The sequence below is a fragment of the Myripristis murdjan genome, chromosome 23 (genome assembly GCF_902150065.1).
Source record: "Myripristis murdjan chromosome 23, fMyrMur1.1, whole genome shotgun sequence".
Lineage (NCBI taxonomy): Eukaryota > Metazoa > Chordata > Actinopteri > Holocentriformes > Holocentridae > Myripristis > Myripristis murdjan.
Window position 1 is genome coordinate 4993412 of NC_044002.1, and position 13842 is coordinate 5007253.

General features: G+C 43.7%; 1 protein-coding gene across 1 annotated transcript in view; it reads right to left on the minus strand.

Annotated features, from left to right (window-relative positions):
* Positions 1 to 13568, minus strand: part of usp6nl (USP6 N-terminal like) — a 71585-nt gene extending 58017 nt beyond the window's left edge. Inside the window, exons 1-2 of the mRNA XM_030045528.1 lie at positions 13381 to 13568; positions 5549 to 5655 (exon numbers count right to left, since the gene is read on the minus strand). Coding sequence (XP_029901388.1) covers positions 5549 to 5552 — 4 coding nt within the window. The 5' untranslated portion in view covers positions 5553 to 5655; positions 13381 to 13568. The remainder of the gene's footprint in view (positions 1 to 5548; positions 5656 to 13380) is intronic.
* Positions 13569 to 13842: the final 274 nt, after the last annotated feature.

Consider the following 13842-nt stretch of genomic DNA (forward strand, 5'->3'; position numbering starts at 1 on the left):
CAAGTTCAAATTCACAGCATGCACAAGGTGACAAGACCTTGAAGTAGGGGAAGTGTGGCAGGCACTTGTTCAACCAGTAGAACAAAACCAAAAACATTTTCTTCCCTCAGGTGCTTTAAGAGCAAATACCAGTCTTAGTCGTAATTAGGCTGGAGTCAGTTGGTGCCCTGCATTCTCTCTGTGGTAAACAGATACGTTATAACTACCTGGTGCCTGTGTGAAGTAAGAGCATGTGTTCACACCAAGACATGTCATCATCACTTCAGAACCAAAGATGTGTGCAATAGCCCTCTTTGAGGATTGTGGGCATAAAGAATTATGGGATGAGCGATGCAAAAAGCAGTAAACAGGATTGAGAAAATGCTACTTTTCTATGACACTAAAAGTGCTGAGATGTGATGTTTTGGGGGACATAAATGTGCATGGCGTTAGAAATGTTCACTTTGTTGAATTTACAACTTTGAAACTGACTTCGGAGCTTGAAGGCAGCAAAAAAAGTCTTTTGTTGGAGGGGGAAGGAGCCGTCTGGAGCTGCCATGTGTCGGGTGATTAATGACACACACTGCAGGCAGACAGGCTGCATAAGCTGTCATCTATCTTATGTGTTGAACATCATAATGGGATGGTGGTTGTCTTCAGGTTTTAACTGGAAACTTACCAGTTTGGATCGGCTGATCAGCTAGGAAAATGTTGGGGAATACGGAACGCTCCCCCTTCTCATAACAACTGCTGCTGCAGTATCAAGGCACTTAGACACCGAGTTCTTCACTGAAGCTGTTCAGTGGCAGGAGAGCAGCAGAAGACAGTGGCAGCTCACTGAGTAAATGTGTGTAACTGGTGTTGCTCAGCTCCCCTCAATACAATAAGGTTAAAAAATTAGCAGATGTTGTAAGGCTACTGGACAGTAAGTGGAAGCTGTGGTGTGTGCAGTGTGGCCAGGCTAATGCAGCCCGCTGCCCGCCTGGTCAGTGCCCAGCAGATGGAGGCCAGATGAGGCTTTGGAGAGAAGGTAATTATCCAGCACCACTCCCAGCCACTGTGTGCTCAGCACGCTACCAAGTGACATCAGTCATCCTCTGACAGGGATGGCAAGAGGTGAGTGTGTGTGTGTGTGTGTGTGTGTGGAAATGGGGGACAGGCAGGTGAAAGGATTTAAGTCAAATACCCATGCTTGCACACTGCTGCTCGTCATAAGCTCCTTCTTGTGAGCGCAGAGGTCGTGAAGGCAACCTGTTGCACATTTAAGTGCCTCTGGAGAGAAGCAACAAAGTGGATCCTGTGACAAAGCTAGTTTTGGGGTGGCAGGTTTATTTTAGAATGTGTTGGCAATGCAGAGGAGAAAATACACATCTGAAGTGGAATTGATGTTTTTTGAATTTTTATCACAAGTAGCAGGATATTTTTTTTGATAACTAAAAAGGTAAGCAAAAAGTGAAAACAGAAACACAGAATGGTAATGATTATTTCCATAAAGTCCCAAACAGTAACACATGCTACTAAAATACATTACATTTTCCACAAACTGTTGATGACGCTTCCATTAACATTACATCTCAACCACTTAGGTATAGCTGAAAAGAAACTGTGACACTTTAAGGCAGCATCAGAGAGAAAGAAACAGTGGGCTCTCAGGGGTGTACTGACGGCTACAACTTTAGTTATCTCACCTTATTATTTATAGAATAAAGGCTACCAACGTTTTTAGGGCTGGCCTAAATCTTTGTGATGTCAATTCATACTTTATAGACGTATAAATGATGCAAAAGTGAGGACACAAGTAACATCAAATTAAATCAGGTTAAATGAAGTGTGTGATTAAAAAAAAAAAAAAAAAAGATAAATAACATTACATGATGGCAGCTGCATGGAAGTCATAGTCGCCCCACCTTTCCCTTAAGCAATGGCAGTACCAGGAGGAAATGAACTGCAACATTTGCATTAATAGGGGAGGTTCCTTTAATGACATGTCTGCCCCATGTTTTTTTTCCTATAGGTGAAACACTTAATTACTGGTGTGAAACGAGACTCAAAGTCTGGGCCTGCCTCTGCTTTGTGGCGCTATTATCCTCCTTTAACATTTATACAGCTATTTATACAACACCACTAAAGTGTTACACCGCTTGAACGTCTCCTCCTTATCGGTCATCCATCTCCCCTCTTCTCATTGTTATCACCCTGCTGTGTACACTATCTGTGACATTTCTGTCTGGTTTACACATCACAGTGCTGGGTCACAGGGGAAGACAGCAGCAACGTATTATTACCAGGTTTAATAAGCACTGCTATTTGTACAAACACCTTCAACCGTTCACAGATAATAATATTTGCCATTAAAAAGGAGGAACGCTGCTGGGTACATTTTGATTAGACAGCCATTTTCATGCTGTGGAACCCAAAATAGAAGTAGAGATCCAAAATTTGATTCACTCTTCTGGTCAGTTGTAATCCTTTTGGAATGCCCTCAAGGGCCCCTGTGGGTCCCTGGGCCTCACTTTGACAGCCACTGGGATAGAGAACCTCGCAGAGAGGCTGGATTAAATTAGAATGGAGCAAATAAAGTTAATTCATGGTAATGTGAAGACAAGCCTTCAATCTCCTCTTTTTCCCTCCCGCTCCATCCCCTTGCCTCTTTTTCCAGTAAAAAGACTATCTGGAATGAGTCATCCATCCTCGTTAAGAGACTCGTTAAGGGGAGCTAACCCCACCCAGCCCCCCGCCCAGCCCCGGGCCAGCATGAATGTGTGTGCTGAGTGCGTGCACGTGTGTGTGTGCGTGTGTGTTGGGGGGTAATTAAGATAATTAGCTCAGGATATCAACATCGTCAACCGTCTCCAGGCGAGAGAATGAGTCTATCAAAGGTTGAGATAAATAATGAAACACATAAAAGCCTTCTCCCAGAGCGCCGGCTGCTTACAAAGCACATTCAGGTCACATTACGACAACAATAACGCCACCAAGTTTGTTCATCTCAGGTGAATTCTCCAGCTGTCTATTTTGGGGCCATTCCATTTGTTTGGAGGTGTCACAGGGCAGAGGCGGTATCATCTTTTACCAATGTCTACTTAAGGCCTATTTTTATCAACTTGCACATACACAAGTTTTAAAAAATGCAACACAAATCAAATTTCTCATAAATTAAAATAAATTCACAAATAAAATGCTGACAATTAATGTTAAAGTTAATGCTATTATCATTATTCTCATCATCATCATCATTATTACAACTACAACTGTTGTTATTGCTATTGTTATTACCACCTATACTTGCCCTACATTATTGTACATTATTGTTATCATCATCATTACTATTATTAGTATCAAAGCACTGAGGCCTTTGGGTGATGCTGTTACCACAACACAACAGGGACACATGGTGACAGGATTAAAATGTTCAGAACATGTAGTACAGCTTTCTCCCTCTCTCTCTATCTCTCACACTCACAAACACACACACACACACACACACAAACACACTCTCTCTCTTCCAAGCCCTGGTAAGTGGTGCTGGTGAGAGGGCGTGTGGTGGTTGGGGTATAAACCACCGAGCCACTGGAGGGCTTTGCCTGCTGTTACACCACTCAGGTCGTCAATCACAATTTCATCCTTTTTCATCACTCACAATCAATCAGATCAACCACCTAACCCCACACACAGACACACACAGAAACACACACACACACCTGTTTGTGTACGGGTGGTACAGGGTGCAAAGGAAAAGGCAGTAATCGGGTTAAATCTCTCAGCAAACCCCTTCAGCAGCATCTGCTTAATCCAATTGGCTTCCAGTAAACATCTCACATGCACTGGGTTACCCCGGTAACCCAGTCCCAGCCCCCGCTATACACATCTACAGCCTCACAGCTCCGCACAGAGAAATGACTGTACAGAATGAGTTAACATCGCTGTCAGGAGGAAATGCTGACTCCCCTTTGGTTCGGTGCATTCAGTCTTTATCTTGCTATAAAGTGAGCTAAATGGCTAAGAAAACAAGAAATGCCTGAGAAATTATAGCTGCAAAACGTGGATAAGGACAGATATCGCAGAACAAATAAACCTGAAGAGAGTGGGAGCACGTTTCTTGCCTTTTGATACTTTGTATTTCATGACATGGGACACACCCCGTGTTGGAAATCCTCTCTAGTGGCTGACGTTGCACACATGCATAGACACAACACACATCATCGCAATATACTGCAGACTTGCCGGAGCTGGTATGTGAGGCCATGCCATTACAGCTGCACAGGCATACAGAAGAGATAGTGGCACATACACTCTCTCTCTCACACACACACACACACACACACGCACAGAGCTGATGGAGTGCACATCCCGCTAGATTCGCCTTCCCATCATGCTTTGCGGTGTGATTGATGAGTGAATGCTGTGGTGAGGGTTGCAGCACTCTCTCCCCAGCGCCATATGTTCCTTCCACAGTGGGGTGAGGCAAAATGGGGGGCTGTGAGGGCAAAATAAGGCAGACTGGGCTTGTTCCCATTGCTCCACTAAAACCTGCACTACTGAGATGCTGTAGTTTGAACCTTTTTTTCCCAAACTAATATACCATCAAACCTTAAATCAAAACTTGATTGAAATACAAATTGTGCATCTCGTTAGCGATATGTTTTCCCCCTAGGATGGCAATATCATCACCTAACAGACCTACACTCATTCTCTACAGCCTTTCCCCAATGATAGCAATAACGAAAATGAATTCAATAAATAATGAATTCACAATCATTGGGAAAAAAGGTGTCCTGTTACCCTTAAAATGTCTCAAACTGTCCTTCACTACCTGCTCCTTTCCCTTGTAACCCAGACACTGATTTTGACGTTGCCATCTTGCTAGCCGTCCCACTACAGTAGGAAGGAAATGAAGCTGCTTTGGAGTCTCCTTCTAGGAAGCTTTGATCAAGGAAACTCAAGAGGACCTAACAGGGAGTATTTGTCATCGCCACTCCCATTATGCATTATGCCCAGCCTGCTAAAAGGCCTGATCATGGTGATGACTTGCAGAGAAAGCTGGAGACACCAACAGCAGCTGAACTCAGAACACGTTCACTGGCACTACCTTAAATGACTTTGGGGTAATGAAGTCCTTCAAATTTTCAAAAACTGTTAAGCCACTCTGCCATTTGGGACCAGCAGGGTGCAAAGCAGCCTAATGCATATTTAATACCAGTCACAGTGTTCATTTGCAAAAGGAAGGCAGTTTGTTGGTTCATGCTGTCAGTTTCCTGTAAAGTTAGAGGAGCGGGTTTGTGACCGGTAGTTCACTGGTTTGAAACTATATAGTCCTCTTTAAACAACTGTCACCAAGGTGCCCTTAAGCAAGGCGGGGAGCCCTACAACTGCTGGGGTGAGGCTGCTCAGTGGCTAAAGCTAAAGAAGTAGTTGTAATGGGAAGTTCCCAGGTGTCAAGGTGCACAACTCTGAGAATGAGAAGACAGGTGCTGCTGAAACACACATGCAGCTCAGTCAACTTTCCCTGAATCAGTGAAGATTAGAGAATATGCATGAACAGTGTGTGTGCATCTGCTCAGGTACTTACTCATAGTGGGAGGCCAGGGGTGGGGGGCAGGGCGAGGCCCAGGTAGGGCGGGGCTTTGGACAGGTGAGGTTATTCTCCACTGGGTCTTTCCTAGAGGCACTCATGACCTGAGAGGGAAACCAGATGAAAGCACAGGGTCACTTCTGCATCTACAAAAATACTTCAAACAAGAAGCCATGATGGATTCTGCAGGAAGAGTATCACTCCAAAATGAAATATCTGCTGGTTGAAAAGACAGATAACTGCTCTCTACTCTGAAATTGATTGATGATTGCTGGCATGCACGCAAAGCACATTATGGTTTACTATTCAAGTTATGAATCATCTGAGGACATTTGTTTGAAACAGTGATGTTTTGATGGATAGAATTATATGTTTGTGAAACAGAGAGGAATTTCAGATGGAGAGGTAGGGTTTTTTATGACAGTGATTTTCAAACTGTGGTGGGTCCCAGTGTAGAGACAGGAGGGTTGTCTGTGCTCTGAGCCCCATCAATGCATACTTCTCTCAGTCTTAAAGGATGAAAATTGTTAAATCATGCAATGAAGGTACAATTTCCATATTCATTGAGCCCCTAATGCACCACGGACAATGGTGCCCTGTGTAAGCAATGACGACTGGTGAATATCTGCAGCCTTATCTGACAACATGGGGAAATTTTTAATACCATAGCATCCGATGTGGTTAGTAAAAATGATAAGGATCACTCTCCAAAAACAACATGCTTCACACAGAAAGTAGAATGATTAATATCTTGATTATCGTTTTGTAGCCTGTTCTTTGCCTGGAAAGGTAATAAATAATAACACATTTTTATTGATTTGCTCATACTGAATGCAAGCCAATGTTTCACAAATCCAGTATAGAGCAAATGTAGAATTCACTGTAATTATGAATATAAATGCTTTAGTAGCTTAACTTTATTTTACATCACAAAATAATTGGTTGGACAAACAGTACCTCTACATTTGGGTCCAGCTTGAAAAAGGTTAGGAGGACCTGTGTTAGAGTAACAGCCTTGATATATTTTCTACCAGGGCCCACAGATGCATTGAAGCATCAGGGAGATGGATAGAAACAGGATCAAATCACCCTTATGCTGCTTCACTGACCGCATCTAACACGCTACAGGAAGCCCTGCTTAAAGTCAGCCACCCTCACACACACTTACACAGCGCTGATTACAGATGGGGGCACGGTCATTAATGTCTTCATTGGGCTTGAAATGGCAGGGTGCAGAGTGGGTGACCGGGCTTGATTGTGTGTGCTCGTGTGTGTGCACATGTGCATCAGTCTATCCATAGAGGCCCGGACACTGTACTAAATAACAGTAATCTGATGATGGTGCTGGGGTAGTATGCGGTAATAATGGGTAATTTGATCACTCTGCAGATGCTTGCAGGGAAAGGAGGGGCGGAAAAGGAGGCAAAGGGGGAAATGATGCAGGTGGTGTAGAAATTAAGTGCTCCCATGTTGCCATGCGCACAACAACTGCAGATGCTGGAGGATCCAATATCCTCCAGGACTGCGCTGGAGAGCAGAAACCAGCACAGGTCAGCAGAATGCTTAACCAGTCGAGGGGATGACAAACAAGCACTGAAGCAGCAAAGTGTGAGGGGATTCACTCTCACTGAACAAGGAGTGCAAACAAAAAGACAGCGGATACTGGTGTCTGAGCATTACTGTCATTATTGTCATCATCACTGAATTCAGATGTACATTTAGATAATTTGGTAACAAATAAAGCAGAAAACACAGCTGCAGCAACAGTGACTGCAGGGTGCACGCTTCAAAGCTGCACCAAGCAGGACTGTCATGTAAAAATCCACCCGTCTAAATAGCCTTAAACACTGTAACTCTATTTGCCAAAATTAAAATACGCTATTGATATGAGCACTGGTTGGAAAGCTTTATGCTCAAGAAGTGAGCAAATAAATCGGAAGAGCAAAACACACAGCAGTCTCCTCAACAGCAGAGACTCACGAAAGATGATCTGACCTGGAGTGAGGAGATTTTTTTTTCTCCATATCTCCACCACCGCCAGCCAATAACAAGAAATAATTTAGGTTGTAGGCATGCACAATTTAGTAGCATTAAATTGCATGATTTCTAGGTTGTGATGTCCTTCAAAGTGTACAAAATTCACACAGCCACCCTCTGCTTTCCTCTAATAAAACTGACAGGTGCATGGGGGTTTTAAACTGCACGGATTAAAGCTGCACGAGGCCAAACAGTAGTCACACAACAAACTGCAGAAAAGAGGTTAACTGATTGAATTTTTGAAAGTTTAAAAGGACTTCTTAACTTGGAAAATGTGTTTTGGATTTCACCCCATAATTTGGATCAATCACTTCCTGTGGACAGAAAATTCCCTACCACTGACCATACCTGCCACTAGGATTTCATAAATACACAGTTTAAATTCACTGTTCTCTGCTGCAGCCCATACAAATGTATTTTACCTAAAAATCTCACCGAGCACAGCTTTAACCTCTAAGATTTTGTGTAACAAATGTAAAACTCAGCCATACTCCTCCTCTATCCAGTTCAGAGAGATGGTGGACATGAGGCAGCTTGATGGAGGGGCAGACCTCCCGTCTGTAGGGTGTGGGCGTAGAGTCTTAGCTTCAAGGCTGTGACCTGGGATTAGATCCGCCATATGTCCACCTCTGCCCTGAGCTGGGACACCAGCCAATCAACACTGAAACTGAGAGGGCTGCACACCACGCAGCCAGCCAGTCTTACTGCCAGAGAGGAGCCGAGCCACGTCTGGGGTCACACAAAGGCAAGTTTGAAATACAGGGTTGAGTCGATTGTCAGACACTGTCCTAATGTATGGAGAAGCGACAGGTGCCCTGTTGAATTTACTGGAAACAATTTTTTTCTTTTTTTTTTCCAACATTAACCACACAAATATCAGCCCCCAACTGCTTCCTTCTAAAAAATATTAGTATCGACCTTCAAACAAACCTCATCAGTCAAGCCCTAAAAGAAATACATTCATGAAAAACACATTGTTACAGTGGCCCTGAGAGCGCAACACACTGCTGCTCAAGAAAACACATGCAAATAAATCAATTCAGCATCAAGCAAAACATTTCTGTTGTTGTTTGGTGAAACTGCAGCAAGTTTTCTAAAAACTGCACGTTTCTGTATGGTGGTGTGTTGTCTGAATTTGACTGAAAGATGCTTTCTTAATTGGCTGTGTTTTGTCGATGTGCATTTTCCTTGTGGTGCTGTGCTGTGTTGAGCTCTCGTGGCTGCCATACATTCTGCTTTATTTTGGTGTCATAAAATCATTAGGCAACTACTGTGAGGGATGTGCAAATATTCTCATGGTGTTAACACTGTAGGGTCATAGTAAATACGCCTCGACAAAGTGCCACAGAGTGTGCTGACTGTGCACGGACTTTTCCATGAGAACAGTCAAAATTAAAGGCTTGAATAAAATGTAGGCCAGTGGCGGTCCAAGAAGATCTGTGTCGGACTGGCCTTCAAAATACCCACGCTGGTCAAAAACTGGTGTGTATGTTGGACAGGAGTGTGAGCTGCGCTGGATGTAGGATCACTGTAGCTCTCTCGTTTTGCACACATGCACACACGCGCGCGCACGCACACACACACACAGAGCAGAGCAAAGGGCGGCTCAGCAGCTGGTGTGCTGTGTGCTCTGAAGCCAGGCATTAAAAGAGAGAGCAGTCGACTGAGCCAGCGGGCATTAGCAGCCAATAGAGACTGGCACCAGCAGCTCTGTGCCAATGCCTGGACAGCAGTGAGGGAATGCAAAAATCCTCTGTGTGTGTGTGTGTGTGTGTGTGTGTGTGTGTGTGTGTGTGTGTGTGTGTGTGTGTGTGTAAGTGGACTACATCTGGTATGTGGGTGGGCTGCGTGGTCTGCGAAGTGAATCAAATACTTCTGCGCTCTACTGAAATCATTATCAGATTGTAGCTGACCTGCGTGTACTGGGGACCTGCAGGTTTCAGAAAGCCAAATGGAAGACTTTTTAAATCCTATTTAGACCTGCAAATGCTTTGAAGACCCATTTAAGAGCCAAAGTAAAAGAAACACAGCCGACAAAACCAGCCAGTCCATGACTGAATACAGCGAGTGAAAGCTTTTAAATTATAAATGGGCATGAAGGCCAACTGTATTTTGTAAAGCAGACAGGATTCACAGTGTGGTACTAAACCAGTTCTGTATTTATCTAACAGGGGACAGAGAAGCCTGTCATAACCTGGGGAAAAACAGACCAGCTTTAGTAACCGGATTTAAGACATTTTAATGCTTTTTTATACTTATTTCAGAGTTTGTCAGACTATTTAAGGAGCTGCAAATATCTCATGTATGCCTGTGTGTAGAGAAAAATGCAATACAGTTAAGGTCACGTATGAAAGGGCAAAAACAATGGTGCTGCGTAAAGCAACAGGGTGGAGAAGTATGCAGCTGAATCCAGTCAGGCTCAGTACCCTCATATTATGGACTCTGTATGTGTGTGAGAGAGACACAGTGAGAAGGAGAGAGACATAATAAAGCCTCTGTTGCTACGCTACAGTCTTTCAGTAAGCCAAAACCTGCTTTTGAAAGAAGCCACCTCTACTCTGAGACTCTGGGCATCTTGGCAAATAAACTGCTCTTTCAACAAGAAAACACACACATCGACTCACTCCCTTTGTTTCTGGAGAGGCTTTTTGGACGGCGTAAGAGATATAGAGAGGGAATGGAAGAAAAAAGATGAACTAATTTGTGGTTGTTGACCCCGACTACTGCGGGGCTTTTCCATTTCCTCCCTGTCAGGATGCTACAGATCCACAGCAGCCTCCGACCCAGCACTGGCACACTTTTCTGGATCAGTCTTTAAAGGTTCTCTGTCTTATGGCCGTCAGGCATTGTACTTAGACTGGCATACTGGCATTTTATTAAATCAGATCTGATGAGACATTTGAACAAACTTCCACATTAATACATGTGAATATGCTTTAATTAGTGGAGAGTTCTGGTATTCGGTGGTCTGACGCTGTTTTTCCCTGTGCTAAGAATACAAGTCTGGTGAAATATTGAAAATTCATACCTTGGGGAATGTTTTCTTGGCATGAAAATGATCACATTTAAAAGACATTGGATACTAGTGCAAAACAGCAGCTTATTAGCAGCTTTAAAGCATAAATATAAGCATGGGGGTTCAAAAAAAAAAAAAAAACTTACTTGAAGGTTTATATTCAGAAAAAAAAGGAAAGAAAACTTCACCTTTGTTTTGGCAGCAGGGAATTGCTGATTAGAGATGTGCAAACACTACAGGTGCACGTGTAGCCATGTAGCCTCATACTGAACAGCTCTCTATAAAATGCCACAGCGTACCACCTATGAATAAGCTGACATGAGATTGTTCTGGAAAAGGTCAAATGTTGAAAATAGCGTAAAAGCACCAGGGTGGCAAGTGAGGAGACCCCTAGCTGACCTTCAGCTACTGGGACTGCAGGCCTCCATCCTCCTGAAGTGTCCTTCAGCTAGACACTGAAGCCCTCCCAGCTCCAGGGATGTTGCTCAGTATTACTTTAATTATTACTGTTAGTAGTTGTAGTTGGGGTAGTATTGTGACAGGACGCTGTCTGTTCCAGGGATGTTGGCTGACCTACTATTTGTACAGCGCATCAGAGCTGAAACGGGAGGGCCGATCCCAGAAAAGCAACTTGGCAACACAGCAGTGACACAATGGCTCCAAATAAAAGCTGATAAGGCAAATAGTCTGACCCTGACACATCCCGACATGCTGCTCATTCCACTGTGAGCTGAGGTGAAACATGACCACCATGGTGCTAGAGGAGGGCACCAAACTCAGCTTTTTATTTGGAGTGTGAATTTTAAGGTGAAAAAACACTGATCCTATAAAATATAGTTGTTTTTTTTAAATCTGTGTAGGTGGTTGTTTGCCTAATGGCTACCCAATTTCCCTCCCCACTAACTGCCAGCCACTTTTTAATTCCAATTATAGTTTTCTGTCAACTTCTGACACATTTTGAGCCTTTCAACTACCTTTAGACAACATTGGCACTCATGATACAAACGCCTTGTGTTTTCCAACTGCAAAGCCCCTTGAATGCCTTAAGCCGCATTATCCTGAAGCGGGATAGGAGGGATTGAAACACACACCACTGTCAAGCACATTACAATTAAAATCACGATTTCCTGCCACAAATTTCAAAATAAACCCCTCATTGCATTACAATAGCCAATGCTGTGGGTTAGGGCTCAGTTATATCACATTGTTAGCATCTTTCTAAGGTTGGAGGACTTGTAGTTGAAGGTATGAAACTGTATTTTCAAGTCTTAACTTTCCTCATTTTTTCCACCAGAAAATATCATGCACTGGTAAACCGTGGTTTAGGAATAAATTTATTGTCTATTAATGCAAACTCAGTGCTTTGTCTAACCCTTCTAAGTATTTTGATATGATATCTGAATTGTTGTGTTGACCCAGATACTGAATTAGGCTTTGTTTATACCAGACTGACACGTTTCACATTTTGTTCTGAAGGCGAGTTCACCTGACTTCCGTTTTTTTCCTGGCTTGTGTGTGCTGGACGCAGCTTGGACACTCACTGCTGCAAAGGTAACTCTATATCCCCTGTGCGGTGCAGCCGCTCAGCGACACAGGAGCTCACACACAGCACCCACACCTGTCAAACACAAGCACCGGGGCGCACCCATCCCTTATTCCTCACTCACATCCACAGTTTGCACCTTTTTGCGGTTTCACACCACACAGCGCCTTAATTCATTTCCATTAGCAATGTAACGAGCTCCGAGCGCGTTCAAGTTGAGTGACAGGGCGTCACGGCCAATCAGGGGCCTCAAAGCTGGAGCCGACAGCCAATGGGAGACACTGATTGGTGCTCCGTCAACGTTGATTCCGCCGCTGGGGGCCATCGGGTCGCTCGGCGGAGTCAAGTTAGCCGAAGTTATCCCAAATAAGACGGGAAGGTGAGCGAGTTCACCTTCAAAACAAAAGATTGACATTGAACAACGCCGTCAATGGCATTTAAGAAGAATTCATCTCTTAGTTAGAATAAAATAGACTTATTTGAGATAGTGTACATCATGCTAATAATTACTAGACATCCTTCTAGGCTGTCTGGTAGTTCTGTAAGCATCTGTCCATCGTGACATATTGTATAATGGTATGCTAGGAAGAGCCCATTAATCTCCACTTGACTACATCAGTGGCATCTCTCATTTGGACTAATTTCAATAGACTGGATTTAAGCAAAGATTTTCCTTAATTTATCCTTTACTTCTGTTTATAGTTCCGTTTCCCCATGTTTAATTTATTAATACCCATTAGGCTATGTTGTGCTATTTGTTCTATTTTATATGGCCACTTTGCAAACAGGTGAAAAGTCCATTATATAGGGGAGAACATTTTTATTTAGTGGAGAATCTTCACTTTAACGTAATCTTAGAGTTTATCAAAAGGCTTTCATTTTATACACTGAAACCGGAAGTGCTATTGTTGCAGTTTGGCTAGCTTAACGCTGGTGGGTTTGGCTAGGTAGGCCTCGGTGAATACAAATAAGCACAAAGTTTACAATAATAAAACCTCGTTTCCCTCGTTGGCAAACGCAAAACAAGGCCAACATTTTAACTCACAGCCGTAGCAAAGTCCACACAGCCCCGGCACCGTGTTCCACTTCACTTTGAAAAGCCACAGTTCCCAGCGTCATTCAGCCCGCAGTAGCGCTACCGTCTCCCCTGTGACAGATGCATATCAGCAGCTCGACAAGTTTAATGTTGAAAACACGGCGGGCCGGCCGGACAGCAAACTCACTAACACTCACCTTGCTCTCTCAACTCGACGCGTCCGCCTCTATCACATCGCTGCGGGGTTTTGCCCGGCCAAAGTGGAGCAGAAAATGTCCATGGTCCCGTACCAGGAAGTCCAGAGCACTTCTCAAACTCCGGCTGGAAAAGCCTGCAGGATCCCAGCCAGGTAGCAATGCGCCGCCCGCCGGGCTGATCTGAGCTCACCGGCTGGATGCTGCAGCTCACACCAGGTTGCGACATTCCTCCCAAATAAAGGCCCGCTCGTCAGCCGGGGCAGTTCTACCGGTTTATTAGTCACTGAGGTGGCGGGGAGTATCATTATAACTCAAACAACCACTAATAACGTTAAAAAAAAAAAAAAAAAAAATCTTTTATACTCTCAGAATCGCATTTAAAGATCCTTGTCACAGGTCAAACAAGGTAAGACAGACAAAAATCAATTTTATTAAAAGAAAACACACACACACACACACACA